Source organism: Perissodus microlepis, chromosome 1 (genome assembly GCF_051167445.1).
Source record: "Perissodus microlepis isolate ML-2025 ecotype Zambia chromosome 1, ASM5116744v1, whole genome shotgun sequence".
Classification (NCBI taxonomy): domain Eukaryota; kingdom Metazoa; phylum Chordata; class Actinopteri; order Cichliformes; family Cichlidae; genus Perissodus; species Perissodus microlepis.
The window spans coordinates 34,054,498-34,081,154 of record NC_140461.1 but is presented as its reverse complement, the minus strand read 5'-3'; the positions used below and the strand labels follow the sequence as shown (position 1 = coordinate 34,081,154).

Here is a 26,657-nt window from a genome sequence, read left to right as displayed (position 1 = left end):
TTCTTATATTAACTCTACACTTAAATGACTATCAAAATACAAAAACCCTTTCTAAACTCAGAGTCAACTGCAAGGTATTCATCTGAAGCGGAACTTTAAAACCTCTAATGGGAAATGATTAGCTGAGGTGCAGACAGATGAATCCATTGTGTCTGCATTCACAATGGCACACTTTGTTTATGATCAAAATGTAGACCATTCATTCATTCCTTCTGTGTCAATTAGTCCAGCTGAACTCATATGAACCTGGACTTTCAGGTGCAAAACAGAAACATGCAGCCTGCTGGAATTTGGTTTTGGTTACAGGTTTTGTTTTAGTTTAGACTCATGAGATGATTCAGTGTGTTGTAAGCAAAAACAAGTTTAGGTGATAAAGATGATATACCTTGTCAGGTCTGCTGCCTTTTGAAAGAGCTAGTGTCTAGGATAAGTGGGGAACATCTGGTTAAAAAAAATATTATTATTTACTTGCAAAATGTAAAAATGTAGTCATATACATAATCGTCATTAAGTATATCCTCCTCATCCCAGACTTTGCACTAAGACGCCCCAGTACTGAAAAAATGAAGCAATTTGTAGCAGAAATTATTTTATGCATTTTATTAACTGTGAAATGGTCATCATGTCAGCATGTTGTGATCTGTGTGTGATAGATCACACACAGGGTGGCTGTGGCTCAGGTGGTAGAGCAAATCAGCTACTAATTGGAAGGTTGGTGGTTCGATCCTTGGCTTCTCCAGTCTGCATGCCAAATATCCTTGGGCAAGATACTAACCCCAAGTTGCCCTCTGATGCGTTCATTGGAGTATGACTGTGTGTGAATGTACTTTAGTTTGCACTTGTGTTTAGAAGTGCTTGTATGAATGGGTGAATGAGGCATGTTGTATACAGCGTTTTGAGTACTCCGCGAGAGTAGAAAAGAAAAACATCAGTCTTTCCTTAAATTATTTTCTGCCCCAAATAAACGGATCAATTCACCTGCTAATCTTGTGAATGTAATTTACGATTGCAAACGTCATTAATAATCTAGGCCAAAGGCTGCATACCGTCAGGGATAATTTTCAGCCTATTGTCTCTACTTGGTGTGCAACACTTGGGAGTACACTCGATGCAAGGCAGACTGCAGTCGAGCCATTGCGCTGTTTGACTCATCTGTCATCATGTTTTTCAACTACTTATTCCTCAGTCCATTTTACATCATGCGAAAGAATGAAATTCAAAATGAGCGCTGTGTTTATGAGAATTTATTCATAATGTGCTCATAGGTCAGAACAATAAATGATTTTCATATCTTTGATCAGAGAAATTGATACAGCAGTTTGGCTGCCAGATAAAGGAAGCTGTTAGCACCGTTTTATCTGTGGTGTAACTCTACTCAGATGAACCTGAGGTTTGTGGCGAGACCATTCAGTATGTCACGGCAGCCTCGCCAGTGGATATAGCTCAACCATGGATATTACAAGATACTTATCAGCTTCGTCTTGCAGAGACGAAAGCAAATGGATGGTTGCAGACAAAGACTGTTTCTTTCTCTATCTCTGAGAATCCTAATTGTCTGGTTTTCTCATGTAGCTAACATGAGCGTTACAGTCCACAGTCGCCCATCCCTGAAATTTGTTCTGGGTTCCTGGCATCTCTCTGCTCTGGAAGCAGACCTGCTTTGGCTCTACCTCTGTTATTCTCTTGGCAAAATGACAACGCTATAACTTGATAGCATGCCTTTAGGTCACTGTTCTTCAATAGTTAAAAAACACTGCTTTCAGAGAGATTGGATTATTTAGATGCAGAATTTTGAATTGAATTGAATCTTTATTTTGAACATGTTTAAATAGTATAACAACAACAACAGAGAAAAAGAGACAAGCAAACAAAACAAAAGGAAAACAAAGCAATAATAATTATAAATAACTTAAATATGAATATAAGTTGCACCCACACACACATATACACATCCCTAGTGTGAAAATAGTGGGTGAGACACCCGATCAAAACCCTACCTCCTCCCTGTACTTTGCAAAAAACATATTTTTGAACTGAGTCATGCTGATTGCTTCAGTTCTTCACTTAGTCTATTCCACAGCTTCACTCCACACATAGAGATGTAAAAACTTGTTAATTTTGTACGGATACAGGGATGTTTTAAATTAAATTCAACATGATCATTTGGAAATGATTTGCCTATTTAGATTTCAGGAGTGATAACCCTCCTCACTGAGTGTTTTACAAATTAAATCATACTCTCTGGTAGGGGCAGAGCTGCTTGTGCATCATGTTCATTTGGTAGTAAACGGTAAACGGTCTTTGATTTTTAATTAACGTCTGGCTGGCAGTGGGTGTTTGGTTAGGGTCAGGGAACGTTAGTAAGTAAACGGATATGTGTCGGCTGTTATAGATACTGTATTTGGTGTAATTATTGGACAATTATTTGTCCGTCAACTTAAAATGAACATAAAATCATGTTAATGGGATTTAAAAATGCATAGTCTTACATCGGTTAGGTTCCTCAAGTGGTGATTGTTGGTTTGTACTTTCATGTTACTCTGTAAATAGCTGACAGAAACTGTCTCATAATCACCATTTAGCAACATAAACCTGAGGCTACAACCCCACACACCAACACAAATCCTTAATGAGGACACACATCTCTAAAATCTTTCTCATAGTAGAATACAACGCTGACCGCACAAAGCAAAAAAAAAAAAAAAAACAGCACAAGTGAGCGATCGCCACAATGATTCTACTTTATAAAGATGAACAGGTAGAAAGGGAGGCTGCAGCCTCACTCCTCATCTGCTTGTTACCTGTTGAAGTTAAGGGTCTGCATACTCAGTTTGGTATTCACTCAGCTTCCACTCTGGGTTCTTAAACCCAGCTTAGTCTTGGCAAGCACCTGCCAAGACTAAGCTAGTCTTGGCAGGTGCTTGCAAAGAACCAAAGTTGTGTTAGCAGCACAATGCGGTTGTTTCTGTCTTGGATGCAGTTTTCCACATTACCATTTATCTCATCATTTTGTGCAATAAGAATAAATTTCCATATCCATGCTCTAGACTGCCTCTGACACACAAAATTGCAGTACTGGGAACCAGTTTCCTACAAGAACTGGTTCTCGATTCCTATCCGTAAATATCATGGTAATTTTAGACTTCTAATGATTATCTGTTTGATTTTCATGGAACAATACATCACAGCATACATCTTTAAAAAGCAAGACCTGGGTACAGAAGTTTGAATTTACTTTGGAAATTTCTCTAATCCACACAGGGTCAAAAGTATACATAAAAGATCAGATATATACACATGCCCCCACTAATATTTCACTAAACGTCCTTTAGGAAGTTCCACCTCTATCAGATGCTTGTGATAACCATCAGCAAACCTCTGGCAAACCACTTAAAAAAACAAAACAAATATCACTTCAGTTTATTGGGCTTTGCAGGTATTCATTTATGTACATTTATGACTTTGACTCTTTTTCAGCCATTCTGTTGTAGATTTGATGCTGTGTTTGTGATCATTATCCTGTGTTATGACTCAGTTTTAGCAAATTTTAAGCTGTTGGAAAGATGGTTTTACATTTAAATAAACTGCTTCACATTTAAACATGTCAGATACATTTTCAATGGCAGTGGTGATGAAGGCAAGTCCAATGCACTGCACCACAGTAATTCAAGATGCTTTCAAGATGTCATGTGCTACTGTTTTTATGCAGACTTTGTATTAAAAAGGATATAGATTCACACTAGTCTTGTTGTAAAATCTTAACATCTTTATACTCTGTCTTGGTGTTTTGAATAAGAATAAGCTTAGCAAGGGGCAGGTGTGACTAAGAATGACTTGTTAATCACACAATGAAGCATACCCACATTTAGTCTCCTTGTTGACTCTAATGAATATGTTTATAACATAAAGATATGTGTGCAGAGAGATGAGTAGAGTGCTTGACAACCAAGTCTTTTTGATCCCTGCTGGCTATTAGAAAAAAACATGCTGATTTAAGGCACTTTAACACTGGCTTTACTTTTCAGCCCCAGCATACAGAATTCATTGGTCTCAATTCTACATAAACTCAGTGCTTTAAAAGTGTTTTTCCTTTAACAGTTGGGTGTTTCCCACAGGCTGCTGAAACATGGAGATGAGTGCTTTGAGCCCGCTGCATGCCCCTGTCTGTGGAAAGGAAAAGAGTATTACCCTGGCGACAGAGTCTCTTCGCCCTGCTACCAGTGGTATGTTTCCACAGATTCAGTGTTTTTAGAAAATTTTGTTCATTAAAATTGAAAATCTTCCTTTCACGTTACATATCTTCACATATCATATTTCCCTTCTCTCTTTAGGCAATCATTCATTTTGTCACGCTTTACAAATTTGGTCTTGGCCTCGCCAACAATAGCTGTCAAAATTAATATGATCATCAAGCAAACAATTTCTAGTACCATTGCCAATTTTTCAAAGTCAGATTTAGCCTGAAAGCTCAGAATCCCGAGGTTGTCAGAGCATCGAAAGTGGCCACCTGATATCTATAATTCTCTGCTATCACAGCACAGAAAAAGGCCTTGAAAACAGAGCGGGCCCTTGTATGACTCTTTGATTCTCTGCTTCAGACTGTTCATCGCTAGTGAAAGGAAACACTCTCCCAGTGATCTCAGTCATTCTCCCATCCTTCCATTTCTTCTTCAAGCCTCAGCCAGGGAAGAAGATGTAGATGACAGCCTAATAGTGCAATGAGCTGCAGTTCAGCCTTTGACAATTCACCGGTCACTTTTCTGCCTTCTGTAAACCTGAGGCTCTCAACAAAAGGAGGCCATTAGATGTGAAAAAAATGTCCTCTAACTAAGTGGGAACAAGTTGATGCCGAATCACTGAGGCATTGCTGTCTTTGTAGTGTTTGCCAGCATGGGACGTTCCAGTGTGTATTTCAGCCGTGTCCATCGTTGTGCACGGCTTACGGTGATCGCCACTACAGGACGTTTGATGGGCTGTTATTCGACTACGTTGGAGCATGTAAAGTTTATCTTGTAAAGGTATGTGACAAAAAGATTATTATAGTCATTATAGTCCTAGCATGAGCATGTGATATATTTTTTGGTCCATAACAGTGGACCCCCCCCTTACACACACACACACACACACACACACACACGCACACACACACAAACCTGCTTTACTCTGTAATAATAAACACTAAGCCTATTGTTACACTGAGATTTCTAAGCTATAAAGACATTTACTGTTACATCAGCTGTGTTTTCTCACCTCCACAGAGCAGTGCTGATATAATGCTCAGTGTCACAGCTGAGAACATCGACTGTTTTGACAGTGGAATCATCTGCAGGAAGTCCCTGCTGATCAATGTTGGAAGATCCTTTGTTGCTTTTGATGATGACACTGGGAAGCCAGTAAGAGTCACTTTTAAAGCAATTTCTACTGCTAGTGCAGAGTGATGTGCTGCACAGTGTCTTTGTGTGTCATCTTTGTTTCTTCTGAATAAGATTTAAGGATTTTTCAGTGGATAGCTGCCATCTAACTACAGTCACTCGTTTATGCAGAATCCATCCAGTGTGATTGACAGGAAGCAGATGATGTTCATCTGGCCAGCTGGGTACTTCACAGTGATTCATTTCCCAGAGGAAGACGTCACAGTCCTCTGGGACCGAAAGACTACAGTGCATGTCCAGGTTGGACCTCGCTGGCAGGTAAGATGCTGGTTCAGTGTTTTGTTTTGTTTTTTGCAGATCTTCAGCTGATCTTCAATATAAGGTGACTCCACAAATGATACCTAATAAACTGATGTTATACCAGTTTGATATTTTAGGATTTTCTGGTTCCTAATTGAGCTGAGTGACCTCTGAGTTATCTGCAGCCATGATGGGAATCACTTGTAGTTTAGCTGATTATTTTTGTGAAAGGTCGGACGGTATGTTGCTATGAATCGTGGCACGTCCTTTCCTTTCACAAAGGAACATACAGTGAATCATCTCAGAAGCACTGAAGAACTTAACAGATTTTTTTTCATTCGGACTGTTGAACACATCACTCTCAGAGCAGCATCCAACAGGCAGTTCTGTGTTACTGTCAGTCACAAATTTTAAGAGGCTATGATATAAAGTAAAATGTAATATCATGACGGTATTAACAACATATGAGCTAACAGGCTAAAAAGAGGTGATGTGATGTGTTCAGGGGAAGCTGAGCGGACTGTGTGGGAACTTTGACTTGAAGACAGTGAATGAGATGCGAACGCCTGACAACATCGACTCCCCAACACCACAGGAGTTTGGAAACAGCTGGACTGCAACAGAGGTGAGCAAAACATCACCTGTATGTTCATCATGCTCTGATGATCTAATGAAGGCAATTAACTGTGAAATTAACATTTCACTTGGACAATAACTTGCAAGCCTATTCATCACAACTTCAGTTTATTTGAAAACTGAAATAGTGATTCATTTATAGTGAAATTGATCTTTCTCATTTGACATAAATGTTTCTTTTTATCTCCCTGTGTATGTGTGCGTCTTTAGTGTGTAAACAGTCCAGATATCAGACATCCCTGCACTCTCAGTCCACTCAGAGAACCTTTTGCAAAACGACAATGTGCTGTTCTGCTCAGTGAGATCTTCCAAGCCTGCCACCCAGTGGTGAGTAACAAAACGTCTCTACCCTGGGCTTTTTACAAGTACTACAGACTTTTTATTTTTTAATTAAGGGGTAAAATTCTACTTGCTATTAATTAATCTATTTGTAATAAATTTGTAAAAAAAATATTTCTTATATTTGCCCTTAGGTGGATGTCACCTGGTTTTACATGAACTGTCTAGCAGACACATGTGCCTGCAGCCGAGGAGGCGACTGCGAGTGTTTCTGCACCAGTGTGGCGGCGTACGCCCAGCGTTGCTGCCACCAGGGTGTACCTGTGGACTGGCGTTCTCCTTCTCTATGCCGTGAGTCAGTCAGACCACAGGGAGTAAAATTCCCATCTAGTGTTTCTTGCTAACGTTTGCAGATTTTATTTGTTAAAGCATTCCTTTTTGAACATTTTAATGTAGACATTGTATGTTTAATTAATTACAGAGGAATAACTGAGCTTCAATAGCTTATCTGGAAAAAAACATAAAAACGAAAAAAAATGATGTTCTAATTGTAGTTACATTGTTATCAGTTAAACTGCTATCGGTTGAAAAGCGGTTGTTGAAAAGCAAATTATTATTAATAGTTGTCATAATTAATTATATATAAATTCTTCTCAACAGTAAAATTAGATAATTTATGTAAATGTCAAGATGGAAACTATAAAAGGGAAGAACTTGATGCAAGTTTAAACTATGTTGTGGGGCATTTTAAATGACCATATATTGATATTGATCTTAAAATCCTATACTGGTTAGGCTCTAATAAAAATTAATATCTACTTTTCGTGCTTATAAAGTACCTTTCAGTACTACTTTCATAGTATTTATATCATTATTGATAGTAGTAGTACTCATCCTGTTATTAATAAGAGTCTCTTTGTTTCCCTGCAGCGTACGATTGTGAATTCTACAACAAAGGTATAACAATTTCTCCACACACGCGCACGCACACGCACGCACACACACACACACACACACACACATATATATGTGCGTGTATGTATAGAGAGAGAGAGAGAGAGAGAGAGAGAGAGATTTCTATATATAAATTATATGCCCTGCACTTTATATAAAGAAGTATAAATGTATTATTAAAATGCAATAATATGCAATGCAACATTGATTATCTTTAATGAAATGACCACTCACAGTCAAGTATTATGCAGTGATAGAACAGCAGTTTTTAGGCTGTTGGGGAAATTACGAGTTCAAAGAGGTAAAATCCTACAATAAAGTGTGGATGCCTGTCTGCAGTTCTGGGTAAAGGTCCCTTCAGGCTCTTTACCTTCAGGGATCGGACGACACTGTTGGCAGCCAGCAAATCCAGCGGCTTTGTGTTCCTGCAGCGTGGCAACATCAGCGACACCCCTGACATCATCTCGCTGTTCATGATGACACCTGGCCTCAGCAGAGCGCGACCACACGGTGAATGAATTTGTTTAAAATGAAAAGGTTTACTTTGTATACAGAGAGAGATTCATTTCATTGCAGGCAAAATAATAACTGCTCAAAAAACTGATTTAGTTTTTTTTCTTCTATTTCAAATGATGATGTCAGCATTTTAATTACAACTGTTGACAATAATTATGACTTCCAAGAGGAAAGAAGTTTCTTGTGTTTTTATATTTAGTGAGTGTGGGAAACTGGTTAGTTCAGAGGCTTTATAGTTTTATTTTACACTCATTTCTTTTCAGTGTAGAAAACAGTCTGTGTCTGCTTTACTAGTGTAGGGTTTGGTGGTATCAGTGCATGAAAGAGATCTTCTGTAGTGGGTTTGGGAAAGTTTGATCGTTGTGTAGATACCACAGTGGTATATTTTCCTGTCAGCAGAATACAGCAGGCTCCTGAATGAAAGAGACGCAGGTATGCTGGTTGAAAGCCAGTAGGAAGCTGTTTAAACAGGGGAGCTCTGATGTTAAATTCACAGCTAAAAAAAAATTAGTTTCTTTGGCCAAATCTGTAATGTCTGGTTTCTCAACTCTGACTCTTTACCTTCTGGTGACTGGACAAGGAGTTTCTTTTTTCTTGGAAGAAAAAAAACAACAAGAAGGAAAAAGACGTAAGAATGCAAACTTTAATATCTATTCTGTAAGTGTGGTAGACTCTATTTATATATATTCAGCTATCAATTCCAAAACACAAAGCTTAGCAATCAAGCTGAAAATACAGCAGCGATATATTATCACATTGTAAAGTTTTAGCAAATAATTGTTAACCCAATGTTTTCTCTTCTTTTAGCTGTTGCTTGCTGTTGCTGTTGCACTCATTGTTTGGTTGGCCATTGCTGAGCAGATGCTATCTGCCTCACACCTTTTAAATTTATTATTAATAATAGTGAACATAAAAGTTCCAAAAACCAAAACATGTGTTAAAAAACTCCACTGGACTGAGAGCAGCTGTTTAAAGTTTGTTTAGAGCAGTGGTCCCCACGGGCCACGGGCCGTTAGTTGTTTGGTACCGGCCCGCGAGAGTTGAGGCTCGGGTGTGAGATTTATGGTTTCCAGGGCTTTTTACTGGTTTTTATCATTATTTTTTTTTATCGTTTTTATTGTTAACTCTGTTTCCCTGGGCCTTTTCATGTGTGTTATGAATAAATCTTTTTTTTTTTTTTGTACCGGTACTGGTTTTATTTAGTTGTATCTGTGACCCCTTAAAGGCTGGTCCATGAAAATATTGTTGGACATAAACCAGTCCATAGCGCAAAAAAGGGTGGGGACCGCTGGTATTTACGTCATAATTAATGTTAGCTTATTAGCGCTTTAAAAACTGCCTTGTGGTGCCTTCTAGTGTTTGAATTTAAAGTTTGAGCTTGAACTTCTTTTCCTTCTTTGGTTTTTTTTTTTTTTTTGAACTTCTTTTCCTGATGAAAGCCCGATTCCTACACAGCAGACATGTGTTTGACATTTTATTTTCTGGATGATCTTTCTCCATCCCGTCACCTTACATTAATGAGAATGTAAGTTTCACTAAGAATCTCTCTCTGCAGCGACTGAAAACAGGCTAGCTGGCTTTCTCATCTTCCACTGTTTCCTTTGTGTTTGGCAGTGTTTGGAATGATTCGAGTGCGACCAGTGAAAACACTGATGGAGGAGATGGGCTCTCATTGACTTACATTGGTAGCATGGCCCAGAGATCAGATTGCTAAATGCTAATATAGCAACCTGAGCTGCAGGCTGGTGAGCAAGCCAAGACACTAGCTTGTTCCAAAGCTAGTCTCACTTTTTAATCACATGTGAGCTGAGATACTGCTGCACTTTGGATTATTTTCAAGCAATATACAAACACATTTTCTCCCACTTAATAAACTTTAAAAATAATTTTACACTTGAAAAGAGGACCGAGGAATGTAATCAAGTGATAAGCATAAGAACATGTAATATGGATTCAAAACTTCTATTGTATTTTGGCCTTCAGTTTTGGTGAAAAAGTGAATATAAAGCTGCACCACTAAATAATTTCTATTGTGAGTACCAGTAGGTTTTCTTTGTGTAAAGGCTGTGTTCAGCTGCCATGTTAAATGTGCTGCTATCAGGATCTTTCTTTCTTTCAATTTTATTTATACAACTCCAAATCACAACAACAGTCACCTCAAGGCGCTTTATATTGTAAGGTAGACCCTACAATAATACATACAGAGAAAAACTTAGAAATCATATGACCCCCTATGAGCAAGCACTTCAGCTGGCAACAGTGGGAAGGAAAAACTCCCTTTTAACAAGAAGAAACCTCTGGCAGAACCAGGCTCAGGGAGGGGCAGTCATCTGCCATGATTGGCTGGGGAGAGAGAAGGAAGACAGGATAAAAGACATGCTGTGGAAGACAGCCAGAGATTAATAACAAGTATGATTCAATGCAGAGAGGTCTATTAACACATAGTGAGTGAGAAACGTGACTGAAGAAGAAATACTCAGTGCATCACGGGAATCCCCCAGCAGCCTACACTTACTGCAACATAACTAAGGGAGGATTCAAGGTCACCTGATCCAGCCCTAACTATATGCTTTAGCAAAGAGGAAAGTTTTAAGCCTAATCTTAAAAGTAGAGATAGTGTCTGTCTCCTGAATCCAAACTGGAAGCTGATTCCATAGAAGGGGGCTTGAAAATTGAAGGCTCTGCTTCCCATTCTACTTTTAAATACTCTAGGAACAACAAGTAAACCTGCAGTGCAAGGGTGATAGGGTACTATAAGGTCATTAAAATAAAATGGGGACTGATTATTCAAGACCTTGTATGTGAGGAGCAGCAATTTGATCTTTGTTGGTTTACACAACTGAGTTCAACAGTATGTAACTCAGTGTTAATAATAATATATAAAAGCTGTTCCTTACAGTGGCAGTATGCTGTTTATACTGTATTTATACTAGAGAGCAAACAGTTGAAATAAAGGTTGAATTCAGTGAATGAATCTAAGCATCATCAGCTTAAGTTTAATTTGATCTCTTGATGTAACCTAACACTGACTGAGAACACCGCAGCTACTGTGCACCAGTCCAACATAGTGCAACAGAGTACTTTCATGAAACCTTTCAATACCACAAAGTTAGTGTACTATTGTTTGGCAAGAAGTTTCCCTGTATGAAAAAACACACCTTCATATCATATACAGGTCCAATATCTGATTTTTTTTTTAAAAAAGCCATTCTTCCTGTCCAGTCCTGCATTTCTTATCAGAAATACAATACCTTTAGCTAGCAGCCATTTTTTGTGTTTGCTGATATTTGCTGAGCTGATAGAAATGTTACACTTGAAATAACCTGCCACTCAAAAACATGACAATATCAATGCTCACGTTTCTGCTTCGGCCTTGAAGTCACACTGCTGTACCTTGTTTAACTTTTCACTTTTCATCCGTTTTAAGCCTCAAACACTTTAATTAATTCTTCAGTTTTTTTAAGAATACTCCACCCCAACAGATTTTTTAACACCGGAGTGTGACTGTGCATAAGTAGAACTGGTAAATTCAAGCAACTTGTCTTATTTGTCTTTTAAAAAACATAATCACAGTAGCTCTTCTGCTTTGCGAGCTTTTCTTTATACTTATGAATTTTTTATTTTTTTTTTTTACTCAGACACGTCACGAGTTTCCTTTGAGGCAGCTGACAGGCCAAACTACTTCCTGTCTGCAAGCCCCAATGGCCAGTTGACGTTGGCCAAGTGGCAGGAGAGCGAGGCATTCTGGGAAAGAGCCACCTTCATCCTCCGCAGGAACACCTGGATCCCAGGCTATGACTCACTCGAGTCCCATGCAAAACCCGGCTTCTTCTTATATGCTGCTGTACCTCGCCTCTACCTAATCAAATACAGACACTTGGACAGCTTCCGCAAGGCCACGCTGTTCAAACTGTCAGGTCAGCAGCACATCACATAACACTCAGTAATCATCAGTGTTGCTGATTTTTTTTATTTATGATCATAACAAAAAAATTAATGCGGTCATGATGACAGGGCTGGAACTGGAAACTGGCTGCTTAAGACCTCACAAGCACAACTTTTTCTAACCTAACTTTTTTGACGTGAAAGACTTACTTGAACCATGACTTGCATATAAACAGACTTCCAGCATGTTCTAGAGTTAAATCACAGTAGAGATGTTAGTTACCTCGACTGTTTTGGCAGCGTTTGCAAGCGTGGTATTCTTTCTGTCTGTTAACACGAAAGCTCGAAAAGTTTTAAATGAATTCTGGTAAATCTTTGTAGGAGTGTAGAGGGAGTCGTGTTAATAATCCATTAAAATTTGCCTTACAACCACGAAGGTCTTCAAGGTCGACTTCATGTTTTATTTGTTGACAATTGACAAAAAGCATTATAAATTAAGAATTAGGAATTAGAAATCTGACCTCTGCCTTTCTTTCAAGGTTAACAGATTGATCTGAAGGTCAAAATAATAATGATGCTATATAGAGCTATTTTGTTTATTTTGTCTTGTTTCATAATGTTTCTTACTGCCATTATTTGTATTGAAAACACATTGGCATATAAAGAATGATTGTTCACGTTGCTCTTCTTCTACATGGTTTGTATTTGCAACATTTAGGAAATGATACTGTTATGTAAGGATTCTAAATATCACATTATAGTTTGCATTCAAATATCATGCGACATTTGACCTCTGACCTCACTTTTACACCTTACATCTGCTCTTGTTTTCTTTGCTCAGTTCAGTTTGCTTCTATATCAACATCCTGCTTATTTAGATGTTTACCTTAGGGACCTTGGGTTAATTTACTGCTTTATATTTTTGACTCAGGTATCTGCAAGGATTCAGCGGGTCGTTATTGCTTCTCTGTGGTGCCAAGGGTCAAGACTACTGGCTCCTCTGCTCATATTTTCTGTTAACAGGGCAGTGAGGCTAATAACTGATGCTAAAAATATATCAGCAACATTTGCTGATGGCAGTAAATGCCAGTCCAGATATAGACATGCTAATGGTGTTGATCTTTTTCTAGTCAGTCCAGATAGAAAATGTGATGTTTAATATACAGAAACATGCTGTACATGTTTCTGTATATTTAAAATGAGCATTATTTTTGTTTCATAATGTAAATTTACAGAATGAATGATATTTGCATGAATGAATGATACTAAATCCTTGATTTGATTGTTTCTCAGCCATGTGTACATTGTAACTTTAGGGGTGATTAAACTGTCACATATTACCATAATGCTTACTAAGCTTACTAAGCATTTAATAAGTATTGTGTGTTTTTGATCAGGCCCAAACCCAGACGCCCCACCAGCTCCTCGCTGTCAGTGGAGGTACGACGCCTGCGTCAGCCCCTGTTTCAAGACATGCAGCGACCCGTTCGCTGAAGCCTGCATCACCATCCCACAGTAAGATCTTCCCCTTTACTCTGAACATTACAGCCAGAATTATCAGCTTGAACAGTCAGTTCTACGCATACATTAAAGACTTCAAAGACTGGGACCAGGTCTTCAAGCATGTGCATCCACAAAGTGACTCTGCTGCATCAAATCAGCAATAAGATAGAATCATTCTAGTATCAGTTTGTGATTAAATGAGATCAATCTGTTTGTGATAATATGCTGATTAGCTGTGATAAATTTGCAAAAATTGCAAATCTGTTTTCATTCAGAGCCCAACCAAACCTCATAGATTTGAAACAGAAATCCAAAAACACTTTCACGAATGGTAATGTAGTTCCTGCAGCACAGCAATTTAACCTCAAAATGACATAGGCGCTTGGGATCCTTGCTTTTACTTAGGAATATAACAAGAGGACAATCAGTTGGCTACCAATTGAATCAAGTTCCCTACTGCAAAGAGACACACTGGAAACGAGTTGTGCTCATCAGTGGAGACTGATTCAGATTGATTGCAGTGTAATGGCAATCTATTTGTTTACCTGCAAACTTTCTCCAACCCATCCAGCAGTGACTGCAGTCAGTCTGAGTTGGGCCTCACTTGTTTCGATGCAGCTTGTCTTTCTCTGGGTTAACTGTGCAGTTTCTTCTGTGTAATCTCTTTCCAAACAAAAATGGTTGGCCAGAGAGTTGCACAGTCAACCACTGGGTGAACGCTTAGTCGCCACAACTACTTGTAATTGTATTGATTTTCCAGACTGCCATCCTATTTTTACTCTAGTATGACATTAATCAACCTGACTACTTGCAAATACATGTTTAGTGAAAATGCTGAGCTGATGTTTGAACTGACAGAAACTTTACAAATTTCAGTTTTCAATTCAGACTTAATGAGAACATGGGGAATCACATAATTATGAAACTGGGATCTTATAATCACAATAAAAGATCTTGTAATGACGACAAGAACAACAACAACAACAACAACAACAACAACAACAACAAAAAAACGCTTATGGGAGCTATCCATCATTACTATACTTGAGAGAAATGTGGGATTATTGCTCCGTCATACAATTTATGATCTTAAATATTAATGAAAATTTTTTGAAGTATTTTTTAAAGTTTATTTCAGAGATGTTGGTGAAACTTTCCTGGTGCTGATCATGATATTGTTTAAAAAAAGAATTATGACAGTGTTGCTCTTTTAGAAATAAAATCCTTGATTAGTTTTCCTTCTATTTATTTTGTATGCGCACTCCTTTGTAAACAGCTCTTAATGCTTTGGCCTCTGAGTACCGATGCAGAGTTTATAGTTTCAGCTGTAAATTGTTTTCTGTTCAGAGTGGAGGGTTGCCTTCCTGTCTGCCCCCCACACATGGTCCTGGATGAGGTCACTCGTCGGTGTGTGTACATTGAAGACTGTGAGTATCTGTGTAACACTTTATGATGAACAGTATTTATAAAGGCTAAACATACTAGTTAGTTGGTAGTTTTTTTTAAATATTAGTAAGCACTGATACTGATACTTGATCATTTTTGCTAATAAAGCTAATAACAGGTTTTTAAGGTATATATGTACATTGTTTGGATGTCATTGAAAAGTTTCAACTGTTAGTCATAAAATTTTGTTCTGTCATTTTTAAATCTTACCTTAGTGTCTGTATTATAAAAATTAATATACTTTTCTGCAATTTGTTAATAGGTGTTGTTTAATAGGCAACCTATAGAAAAGCTATAGGTAAAATCAACACAATAATATAGTAATATAACAAAAATGAAAAATGTGAATTACATTGATATTTGCGTTAGGTAATATAGCTTATTAAATTCTCTGTGTTAATCAAGTTAATAGTTAATATTGCTATGGTTTTAGTAATACACCAAGATGCACAATTTTGCACATTTAGGAAAACGAATTTACAGTTGTCTCAAATTTAACCTAACCATTGATATCCCAGCTAAAACGCTAAAAGTATGAACAAACTCATCTGCACTGTTTCAGTCCACTTAATGACCTGTATCTCTTTTCTGAGCTCGTTATTTCTCTAACAAACCTTTTGTTGGCTGAACAGGTATCAAGGTTCCAGTCGCTGTGCAGCCCGTTACATCGTCTGCTGCACAGCCAGCTGCCACTTCTACAACCACTGCAAGTACTACTGCCTCCACCAGTACCTTTAATACCACCACCTCCACTACTGCTGCCTCTGCTGCTCCGCCACACACTGCTCCCACAACCAAAATCACCTCCACTGTTCCAGAGGCGAGTCTGCACACCAGCTCCTCAGAAACACCACCTGCCATTATCTCTCCTTCTGCAAGTCCTGAACCTTCCAGTACAATAGAACCCCCAATGCCTCCGGCAGTGCCCACTCCTGTGAGACCAGAGGTGGTGGAACCATTGTCAACTGTCAAAGTGACAGTGGCTCCGCCCACTACTATTATGGGTACAACAAAATGGATGAGTGGACCGTTGAGCTCTGCTGTCAGTCCCTTTGGTCCCAGCACCTCTAGGACAAGTAGCACCTCTTTCACCACGACACCCCTGTTCTGGCTCACTTCTACCACCAAGTCCACAGATTCCCTGCAGCCACTATTCACCATCACTCCTGTGACTACTGAGCCAGCAACCACCACTGCAGCTCCGACCACAACCTCTCTAGAGGGGACAACCACAAGTAGCACTCCTATAGTTGTGCAGACCACAGAGGCCACAACACATTCCACAGGGATCGTCACAGCTTCCAGCCCCAGTCCTGCTCTGGTCCCGGAAACTTCTGTAATTACAGAAAAAACTATAGTTCCCAGTACAACTATCTCTGCACACACTGACACCAGAACAAAATCTTCAACAGTGGAAGGAACTACAGTTACAACATCCATCACATCTGGCTCACCAAGCACAGCCTTCACAACAGCTGCAGCTCTTCCAGCTTCTCCTTCTGTGGAAACAGTAACTACAGCTTTGCCAGAAATCATTTCAACGAAGATGACGGAATTAGTCACACCAGCTGCACCTTTTACTACTACTAGAACAACACCACACATCATAACACCATCTGTAACCACAGAGAGGATGTTGCACACCACCTCTACAGACCTGACAACGCCCACAACAACGGCTCCCAAATTAACGACAACAACCCTCACTCATTTTGCACCAAGCACACACGTACCATCTCCCTCTACCTCAGCTACTACAGACTGGAGAACAATCACAAAGAAAGTGTCTATAACAGACTCCCCTGCATCTGGCACAGCACAGGCTGAAACCACAACTGCTCCTTTGTCCAAATCTACAGTCTATACTGAGAAAACTTCCTGGTCTGCAGTTGTCCCGGTTACAGACAGAACGACCATCACAAGTGCCACTGCAACCTCAAGACCTCCAGAAATACCAAAAATATCCACTGTGTCCACAGTTCCTATAATCACGACAAACCTGATAGAAACTACTCCTGTGTCAAAATCCCCCATAACTGATAGCTCCACCGGTCCACCTACTACTATTAGTACTTCAGAACCTTGGCGCCCCTCTCATTGGCAGAGCTCCCCCACCCCAGTCTACAGAGCCACAGTGGAGACGACACCAGAGGTCAAATCTGAAACTGTTGTCCATGTGGTCGCGTCCACTGCAACTACCACAATTCCTCACGTTCCACTAACAACTGAGCCAACTGTAACATCTGCAACATCAGCATCGATACCTACCACTGCCCAAACCAGGACACCTCCTGAAATATCAACTGCACAATTCATAGCCACCACAACCAAAAAACTGGCTACACCCCTGCCTATGCATTCTTCCCCTGAGACAAAGCTTATCACAGCAACTGCAAGTGCACCACCTACTGTTGCTACCACAACACAAAGACCTGTCATTGTTCAACTGATTACAGAGACAATGCATCCACTAACAGACAGAGTCCAGGTGTCAACAACATCTGCAACCACATCCCATCCATCTTCATCACCACTTGGCACTACTACTTCCACAGCACCTCCTAGGACAACAACTATCCTGGACAAAGTCACCACCCGGCTGGTGTCCACTTCAAGGGTTACATCCGCTCTGACAACTACCATTATCACACAGACGACCACCCTCAGGACAACACCCAGACTTCCTGTGACAACAAGAATTACTCCCAGAACCACGTCGACTGAGCGTGCAACCATCAGGCCATTCACCGCTAGGGTAACAGTAGCAACAAGGCCAGCAGCAGTAACCACCAGATCAACCACTGTCAGCCCACCAACTGTCACACCAAGCTCTGACACAACAACCACATCAGAAGTGACAACTACAACCATCACAACATCAGCAGAGCCAGTTACCACAGCAAAAACAACCAAACCTCCTGACACAACCACAGCAGAACCTCACTCGACCACCATAACTACTCCACTGCCTCTTCCTACTTTAACTACACTCACAACATCTACAGCTATACCAACTTCAGTCCACAGAGAGCCAACCACATCTGAGGAAACTTCAACAACTACAGAGACTGATGTGTCACCATCTGCATCCCAACCGGTGACACCAGTGCCTGATGTGGTGAGCTCCACCCAAAAACTCAGTATTCCCACATCTGCTACAACCTCCCGTCCATCAGCCATTAAAGTCCAAACAACTGTGCTGGATAAAGTTGATCGGACGAGTCCAAGTGAAGCAACATCTCCAGCGCTGGCTTTTCCTCACACACCAGCGGAAACAACCAGTCACACAACAGAGGGAGCAACATCTATGACTTTATTACCTACAAGGATGTGCACGGTGGGCTCACTTATTATTCAGCTTCATTTCAGTTTATTATTGGATTACTTCAGGCAGGCTACAAAGTCAAACTCAGGCAGTAATAGCACATCAGCTGATCTCAGTGCTTGCATCTGCTTCTTCTTTTACACAGATGGCATGCTTTAAGTTTCTTTTGCCCACCTGTAGTTGCTGCACATCTGCAAGCCACTTTGCAACCCACCTTCATCCTAGCTTCTCTTTCTATGCAGTGTCTGAATTGTTGTATTTTTTGTATTCTCTGTTCTGCACTGGATTTCTTTTTGCTACTCTCTTTCCTGAACTTCATGGTTTTGTGTGGAAGGGACTTGCCAGGACAAAGCAAAGCTGACAAATATAATATATTTATAATATATTTGTAAACATATTATATATTATATAAATATAATATATAATATTTCCTGCAGAGGGAAATTTCAGCCTTTTTTGACTAGTGGTCCTGACTGAATATCTAGGACTGTAGAATTGTTCCTTTTTTGTGTTTTTCCTGGTTTAGCACAGCATGCTTATTTCAGACACAGAACACATCTAAAGATTAAGCTTAGATATCTGATTAAATATTCCAAATTTAAGGTGCACTTAAATCTGGTCTGTTATGCAATTATGATCTACTAATTATGATCTTGCAACTAAATATATTTTTAAATAATAGAACGTGACTCTTGAGTGTTGCTCACTGGTTACTGCAATGCCAAAAAATATGGTTTTACTTTCCTAATTACAAACAACAAATAACCTTCATTTTGATTTTTATTGTTTTTTGCACCAGCCTCCATATGCAGAGATCGTTGATGATTGCACCAAGTACATCTGTGTCAACAACCAGCTCGTCCTGTTCAACAAATCCCAGAGCTGCCCTTACACTGCTGACCCTCCAAACTGTGGCCTGCTTGGCTTTGCTATCCTCGTAAATGGAGACAAGTGCTGCCCTAAGTGGGACTGTCCATGTGAGGAAAACACATAAATGAAGGAAACACATTAAATTTTTTTTTTTTTACAAGAAAATCTGCTCCACACTTTTAAATTTTGCTCTGACTGAATGATGATAATTCTTAAATGTCTCCCATAAATATCTGGCTTTGGCAGATTGTTATCTTTAACTGTGCTCTTTGGTATCCCTACTGTGCCAGGTCGATGCACAATGTTCCCTGATCTGAACGTGATCACATTTGATGGGAACAGCGTTGCCATCTACAAGGCTGCCTCTTTTATAGTGACCCAGCTGCCCAATGAAACTGTCAGTGTTCTGGTTCAGGAGTGTCCCGCTGACTCACAGTCACCAGTGAGTAAACGTCACACATGCCAGTTGCTCTGACAGTGATCTGGACAAAAGTTTCTGTTCTGTCATCTGAGTTTCTTTTGCTTTTTAAAGCTCTTCTGGAATTTTACCAACTTGTGTCTGGTGGCACTCAACATCACCCATAAATCCAACCACATCATTATCAACAGGCTGCAGAGGAGGGTAGGAGATACTCTGCTTCTGATTAAAGCTAAAACACTGATAAAAATCTATGTGATGACATTTAGTTCTTGATGCTTTCTTTCAGCTGTATGTCAATTCACGGTATGCTAAACCTCGATTCAAAAAGTACGGCTTTGAGATTTACGACACAGGCAACATGTACCTGATCCGCAGCCCGGCCGGTCTTAAGTTACAGTGGTACCACAGTACAGGGATGATGGTCATCGACACTGACAGCTCCAGCAACAAGCTGCCCACCATGGGCCTCTGTGGTAAAAAAACGTGCATTTTTCTTTCTTTTTAACATTACACAGTAAAGATATCATTCTGGTAGGTTTAAAACCTGTGGCATAGTGACCCTGTTTTTCTCGGCACACCATCAAAACATTATTTCACTTTTGTGGACACAAATGTCATGATATGTCATGACTGAGGTGATGTTCATGATGCAAATGCATGTCTTAGGCTTCTGTGATGGAGACCCATCAAATGACCTGATTTTGGCAAATGGGACCACAGTGGGTGAAAGTGAGGATCCAGCTGTGTTCATCGACAGCTGGCAGATTCCTAATACCACAAGTTACATCAGCCACAGCCGCCGCCGTGAGCTCAACTGCTCTACCAGTGACTGCTCCAGCTGCTTCTTCATGCTGCAGAACCAGGCCTTTACCCCCTGCCATGCCTTTGTATGTAAATCCATACATTCATTCATTTCCAGATGTGTTTAGTTACAGGGAATCTGAATTAGATCAGCTTTCTGTTATTTCTGAGTAGAAGATGTCAAAAGAGCAAAAAGATCATTTTAAATGACTGCAGATTGTTGCAAATATAATTACAAAATAGGGGTATTCAAATATACTTATGTAACAATATTACTAGTTTCAAGTAATTGCTCTTTCTTTGTTTTTAGGTCCCACCTACCACGTTTTGTGAGGTTTGGGTACGAGACTCGGAGTATGTGAACAACCAGTGTGTGGCTCTGGCTGCTTATGTGGCTTCCTGTCACAAATTCAATATCTGCATTGAGTGGAGGAGTCCAAATTACTGCCGTAAGATTGTTGTCAGATTAAACCTTGTTGTGTAGCAAGCAAACACTTTAGTTTAATGTCCAGCTGTCACAACTTCTGTTATATTCGCTTCCATCTGAGCAACTCTGCTTTGATTTTGGTCTTCAGTTAATCCCATTGATCTGTTTTTAGAGAAAGTGCTAAATAATGCATTGATGGCACTGACATGTCTGCGTCTCCTCCTGCAGCCTTTGTGTGTCCCAATACTCTGAGGTATCAGGCCTGTCTACCAGCCTGCACGTCTCAGTCCTGCCCCAACCACGACTTTGATTCTGATCCAGATCAGTGTTCTGGCCTGACTGAGGGCTGCGTGTGCCCTGAGGGAACACTCCTTCACCGGCCATACTCTGCACTCTGCATCCCACCTGACAAATGCGGTAAGAGCCCAGTTTACCAACAGAGCACAAAGCAAGAAGGGAAGGTCTGTGCATTGGATTATTGTGATGGGACCAGAAGAAAATGCTGAGAACTATGCAACTGTTTAGTCTAAGGAAACTTGTTTTTGCCTATGAAAAAGGAGAAAAGATTTCAAGTTATTTTCTCAAAATTTTGAGTTAGTAAGCTGAAATTGTGGGTTAGCTCTGCTAATCAAGTGTGTGAATAGCATCATTACCTTTTTACCTGGTAGCAGATTCCACAGTGAGCTACCAATGTATAGTAAACATGAATAAATTGCCATTGTTCTGAAAGTTTGCTCATTTCTGACCTGCCTGTTTAGCATTGGGAGCTGACAAGGAAATGAACCTTCATGGAGCATCCTGATTGGCAGAGCTAACTTTAAATTTTGAGTTATTTTCTCAAAATTTCAGCTCATTAACTCTATGTACTTTGAAATGCATAACTTGAAATTTTGTCTTCTGTCTTGTCGTCTATTCTCAGACCCATTTCATTATCTTTAGAAACGAATGCACATCCAAGTTATAACAAAAGCACAACTCTATAAATACTCTATGAATATAGCCCTACATTGAAATCTGTGTGAAAGGTCATTCGTATACAATTATTTCTTAGTTTGGGAAAGTTTCCCATTTGAATCAGCATCAGTCAGCTGAACCACATTCTGTTTGAGCTTTAAAAGATTCATTGTAGTCATGTGTATCTAAAATAGAGTGTATGTTTGTCTGCAGCCTGCACTGACAGTGGTGGTGTTCCTCGTGCACATGGTGAGGTTTGGAAAGCCTCGAAGGATGCCTGCTGCATGTACCGCTGCGACAATGACACCATCGTTCCCGTGGAATACAACTGCTCCAGCATGGTGGCGCCTGCGTGCCGTCGAGCAGGGGAGGTGATCATCAGTCTGGCTGATGACACCAGCTGTTGCCCACAAAAAGTCTGTGGTGAGTTTAAGTGCTTTTGTCTGAAACATGCAAGATAGCCTCCAAATCAATAACTGTTACTCTTTAGACCTGAGACTGTTTTGATTCATGACATAATAAACAGAAAAAAGAACGAGCTATCTAATGAGACAATGGGATTTCTAACTTTGCAGTATGTAACCAGAGTCTGTGTGACCAGCTCCCTCCTGAGTGCAAATATGGGGAGAAGCTGGTGTCATACTACAGACAGGACTCCTGCTGTCCAGACTATGTTTGTGGTGAGTTTCCAGTTGACCACCTATTATGTACACTGTGATCACTGACAGATGATGACACATTTTTAAAACTATCACATTGTAGTTTAAGTGCTGTGTAAGTACTGCACACAAGGAATTATTTTATATAATATATTTACTGTAATGCCTTAAGAAATGTCATAGTTTACAGAGACAACATTGCACATTCAAAACTGCAGAGCAGTTTTCAAAGACGAATAAAAAAAACAAACAAAAACCCACTGCTTTCTTACAGAGCCTTAGATTAGACAATTTCATGCTTGTATCATACCTAGGTTAGGTTACCTCTTGTATAAAGCATATCTACATTGCTGAAGAAAATTAAAGGAACACTTTAAAAACATGTCAGATCTCAATGGAAAAAAATATGTGGGATATCTATATGCATATGGACTGGGTAGTGTGATCAGCCTGCAGAGACCTGAATTCAAAAACACCTGAAAATTAAAATGATGATGTGATCTGTAGGGTCTAGGTATCACCCCATCTCATGCTACCTGCAGTGACACAGATCCAAGCAAAATGCAAAACTAGTGAAAAAACTATCAGAAAAGATGAGGAGGGAAAAAGGTCAGAGATGAGGAGGGAAAAAGGTCAGTGTCCTTCACCTGTAAAACCATTCCTGTTTCGGGGCTGTGTCATTGTTGCCCCTCTAGAGCACATGTTGTGAATTTTATTATCACCAATCTTGCAACCTGTAGGCACACAGAGGTGGACATTTGTCTTATTTCTTGTAATCTTGACAAGTTAAACTATCAAAAGTATAAAAAAAGAGAAAGCAAATCCTCTTTGTTGTGTTGCAGAATGTGATCCAGTGCTCTGTGAGTCAGACATTCCCACCTGCAGAGACGACCAGATTCTGATTGCCACCAGAGCTGAAGGCAGCTGCTGTCTCGCCCACATCTGCAGTCAGTTCAAAAAAACTGATCACATTAACTTCTCTGTTCTGTGGCACAACATTTAGCTATTAGAGAATAATTTAAAGTTATCAGTGCGGTTACAAATGTATGTTTTCATACAGTGTGTGCTCCCTGTGTGGAGACGCCTCCCCTCTGCCAGGATGGTGAGATTCTGACTGTCGACAGCAACACCACGGATCGCTGCTGCCCCACCTACCAGTGTGGTCAGAGCACACGCGCTTTCACTCACACACTCACACACCTGTAGCTTTAGCTAATAGTTGAAGTAAAAAAGTGAAAAGGTCTAAGGTCGGCTGATTTAATGCGTCACTTGTGTTTTTTGTAAATATCTGTGACATATAACTGTGACAAAGATGTGGGTTCTCAGCTTTTATTCTTGGTTCTTAATCTTAAGCTTTTTGATAGTTGGATCATTTTAAAATTGTAACATGACTTCAATTCTTTGTTACTTAGAAGGGAATTATTATACTTTCCTCATTTTCTCTCATACGTCTACTGTTACAAAGGCAGCTGTACACATTAGACTTGCTTAGAGATTCAAATACTAAGGTCAGTGTGTGCATAAGTAATCCCTGAGAGCCAAAACCTTAGGCTGCAGACTCTCGGTTTTGGACAGGTGTTTTTCTACCCTTGGTTCTGTATGATGTCAGTGAGAGTGAATATCTCTGTTTTGTAAGCCCATGTTCTGTTCAAACATTCTGTTTAGGAGGGGCCACTCAGAAAAAAACTAGTGTGTAGCGAGCAGTGTTGGTCAAGTTACTTGAAAAAAGTAATTCGTTACTAATTACTCATTACTTCTCCAAGAAAGTAATCCCATTACTTTACAGATTACTTAGTTTCAAAAGTAATTAGTTACTTTTTAAAAACATGAATACGTAATAAAGCAATAGACCTTTCAGCCCAATTCTATTTTTTCAGCATATTCCATCGGTGGAGGTCTGCCCGGTGCCTCAACAGTCATGTCAGTGGGGGATCTGGGGGTTTCTCTGTAAATTTCACATTCCCGTGGCAGTGTGCTAGGTGCTTGCTTAGATTTAAAGTTTAATTTTTCGCTGTAGAAAGAAGTTTTCTCCAAACGCAGAGTGTAAGAGTGGACGCTAATGTTTTTGTTACTTTTTACGGAATCAAATTCAAAGCAATGTCAGTGCTTCCAAGCTTTAATGGTCATACCCTCTCCTGCACTCCATATATTATCCATTGTTGATCTACACATGTCTGTTGCTGCCACAGGCGTCGCACACTCGTACGTCATTGTCATGAGACACTCTCACAAACTAAATCACAGTTTAGTAACGCAGTAACACAGCGTGTTTACAGGAAAGTAACAGCAATCCAATTACTTTTGTTTTTGCAATAGTAAATCGTTACTTTACTCGTTACTTGAAAAAAGTAATCGGATTACAGTAACACGTTGCTTTAACATGTTACTGCCCATCTCTGGTAGTGAGGCCATGTGTAGTAGACCATTTGTTGTTCTGAACTATGACTCATGTAAAGTCATGGCAGTGGAGTCCAAGAATAAAAATGCGCTGATCCACTTCATGTTAAAATGATCCCACTATTGGACAGCTAGAACGCATAAATGACTTGCATGTTTTTCTTTGTGTGTGCAGTGTGTGAACCCTACGGGTGTCCTCAGCTCACTTGTCCTGTTGGGATGTCAGTGGTTTCTGTGTCCAATCCTGGTCACTGCTGTCCCAACCAAACATGCGGTATGAGGGGAAAACCCTTCCATGATAGGAACAATAAAATTTGTCCAAAGCCTTTCTTTCAGATCAGTACTAGGCCTGTCATATCTTTTTAGAACCACAATTTAAAATGACATTACATTTGTTTTATGACAAAGCAGAGTATCTGGTGTTGTGTGGTGTCATCTCAGCTAAACAACTTAATAATGGTCGTTTTTTTATTTTCTGTCTTCAGAGTGTTCCTGTGAAAAGATTGCCTCCCCAAAATGTGGCCTGGTAAGTCCTGAACCTGTTGAATACACTGTATCTCCAGATTATTGCTCATAAAACCTGACTTTATGGGTCATATATCCAGGTGTCTGTCTGCTGGCTCTGTGTGTTTTAATATTTTTGGGTTCCTTGTGTAATGTACTCTTTGTATATTCTGTATGCATTAATACAAATCTGTAACCCTGGTTCTCTGTCTGTGTTCTGCAGGGGGAGGCTGCCCAGCTGGACCGGGCCTTTCTAGCCGATCCACAGAACCAGTGTGCCTGCAAAAGATACAAGTGTGGTACGTTCTGACGAGGAATTCATTTTAAGTTTAATCTTACCAAACCAGAGTGCACATTAGGACATGTTGTTTTTATTCTGTTTGTCTAATGTTTGGTTAGTGTTTAAAACAGATATTTTTACCACTTGACTTTAGTAAGTGCAGCCTGCAACTTTGGACCCTCTGACCTCTGTGTGTTTAGTGCGTGAGGCTGTGTGTGTGTTTGGAGAGCGAGGAGTGTTGAGGCCCGGTCAGACTCTGGTTGAGCGTGGAGACGACGGTTTGTGTTACAGCCGGCAGTGCAGCCGCAGCCTTGACCCAGCAAGCGGCTTCCATGTGCTCCGCACTTTCAGCGTCAACTGCTCTAACCAATGCCAACCAGTAAGACCGCGACACACCAGCACAGACCTTTTATTGAAGATCTTGATCTCACTGACTTTATGTTAAGGTTCCATCCTCATTGTTAATCCTGTTTCTCTTTATTTTCTCATTAAAAATGTGTTAAATATGAGAAGAGCTACCAGAAAGTTTTTTTTTTTGTGATTAATATTTTATTGAATTTTTAGAACACTACAGTCCACTGTAGATACAAATCACATCACATAAAAAAAGCATCAGCATAACAGCCGACCAGTAGAGAATACAAAACCAAAATGAGGGGGGACAAACAAAACAAGAGATAAACAAACAAACAAAAACCCCCAAAACAAAACAAAAAAACCCCACAAAAAAACAACAACAACACAGCCAGCCTTTGACTACGTGGGTCTTGCTGCATGCCACACTCTGTCATCTCTGAGAGTGCTTCGTCAGAATCCCAATGTCTGTCCCACTCTAAGTTCTAGTCTGATCCTTTTATTCTGAACAGATATGGATCCCACTTCAGGTGGAAGCTCTCCAGTGTATTCAGATGCCTGTATGAGAGTTGTTCTAGTGCAGCGAGTCTCCCTAGTTCAATATGCCATACAGAGACAAGTGGGGTGGAAGGGGCCTTCCACTGGGAGATAATGAGTTTACACCCCAGCATCAATGCAGTCTGTACCCACTCAGCAGCCTTAGGCAGAGCATGTTTAAGGAGTGATGGGTCCCCCAAAATGAATAGTCTTGGCGAAAAAGGAATATCCCATCAT

General features: G+C 40.0%; 1 protein-coding gene across 1 annotated transcript in view; it reads left to right on the top strand.

Annotated features, from left to right (window-relative positions):
- Positions 1–26,657, top strand: part of otog (otogelin) — a 59,000-nt gene that overhangs the window by 24,204 nt on the left and 8,139 nt on the right. The window contains exons 20-47 of the mRNA XM_084924161.1: positions 4,116–4,223; positions 4,880–5,018; positions 5,259–5,393; positions 5,544–5,690; positions 6,178–6,297; positions 6,519–6,635; positions 6,782–6,938; positions 7,518–7,544; positions 7,881–8,051; positions 11,696–11,974; positions 13,340–13,457; positions 14,793–14,872; positions 15,524–18,228; positions 19,016–19,193; positions 19,377–19,528; positions 19,619–19,708; positions 19,794–19,980; positions 20,174–20,394; positions 20,619–20,757; positions 20,964–21,152; positions 21,903–22,112; positions 22,265–22,369; positions 23,191–23,295; positions 23,409–23,510; positions 24,921–25,019; positions 25,231–25,271; positions 25,473–25,548; positions 25,730–25,908. Of these exons, the coding sequence (XP_084780287.1) occupies positions 4,116–4,223; positions 4,880–5,018; positions 5,259–5,393; positions 5,544–5,690; positions 6,178–6,297; positions 6,519–6,635; positions 6,782–6,938; positions 7,518–7,544; positions 7,881–8,051; positions 11,696–11,974; positions 13,340–13,457; positions 14,793–14,872; positions 15,524–18,228; positions 19,016–19,193; positions 19,377–19,528; positions 19,619–19,708; positions 19,794–19,980; positions 20,174–20,394; positions 20,619–20,757; positions 20,964–21,152; positions 21,903–22,112; positions 22,265–22,369; positions 23,191–23,295; positions 23,409–23,510; positions 24,921–25,019; positions 25,231–25,271; positions 25,473–25,548; positions 25,730–25,908 (6,376 nt within the window). The remainder of the gene's footprint in view (positions 1–4,115; positions 4,224–4,879; positions 5,019–5,258; positions 5,394–5,543; positions 5,691–6,177; positions 6,298–6,518; positions 6,636–6,781; positions 6,939–7,517; positions 7,545–7,880; positions 8,052–11,695; positions 11,975–13,339; positions 13,458–14,792; positions 14,873–15,523; positions 18,229–19,015; positions 19,194–19,376; positions 19,529–19,618; positions 19,709–19,793; positions 19,981–20,173; positions 20,395–20,618; positions 20,758–20,963; positions 21,153–21,902; positions 22,113–22,264; positions 22,370–23,190; positions 23,296–23,408; positions 23,511–24,920; positions 25,020–25,230; positions 25,272–25,472; positions 25,549–25,729; positions 25,909–26,657) is intronic.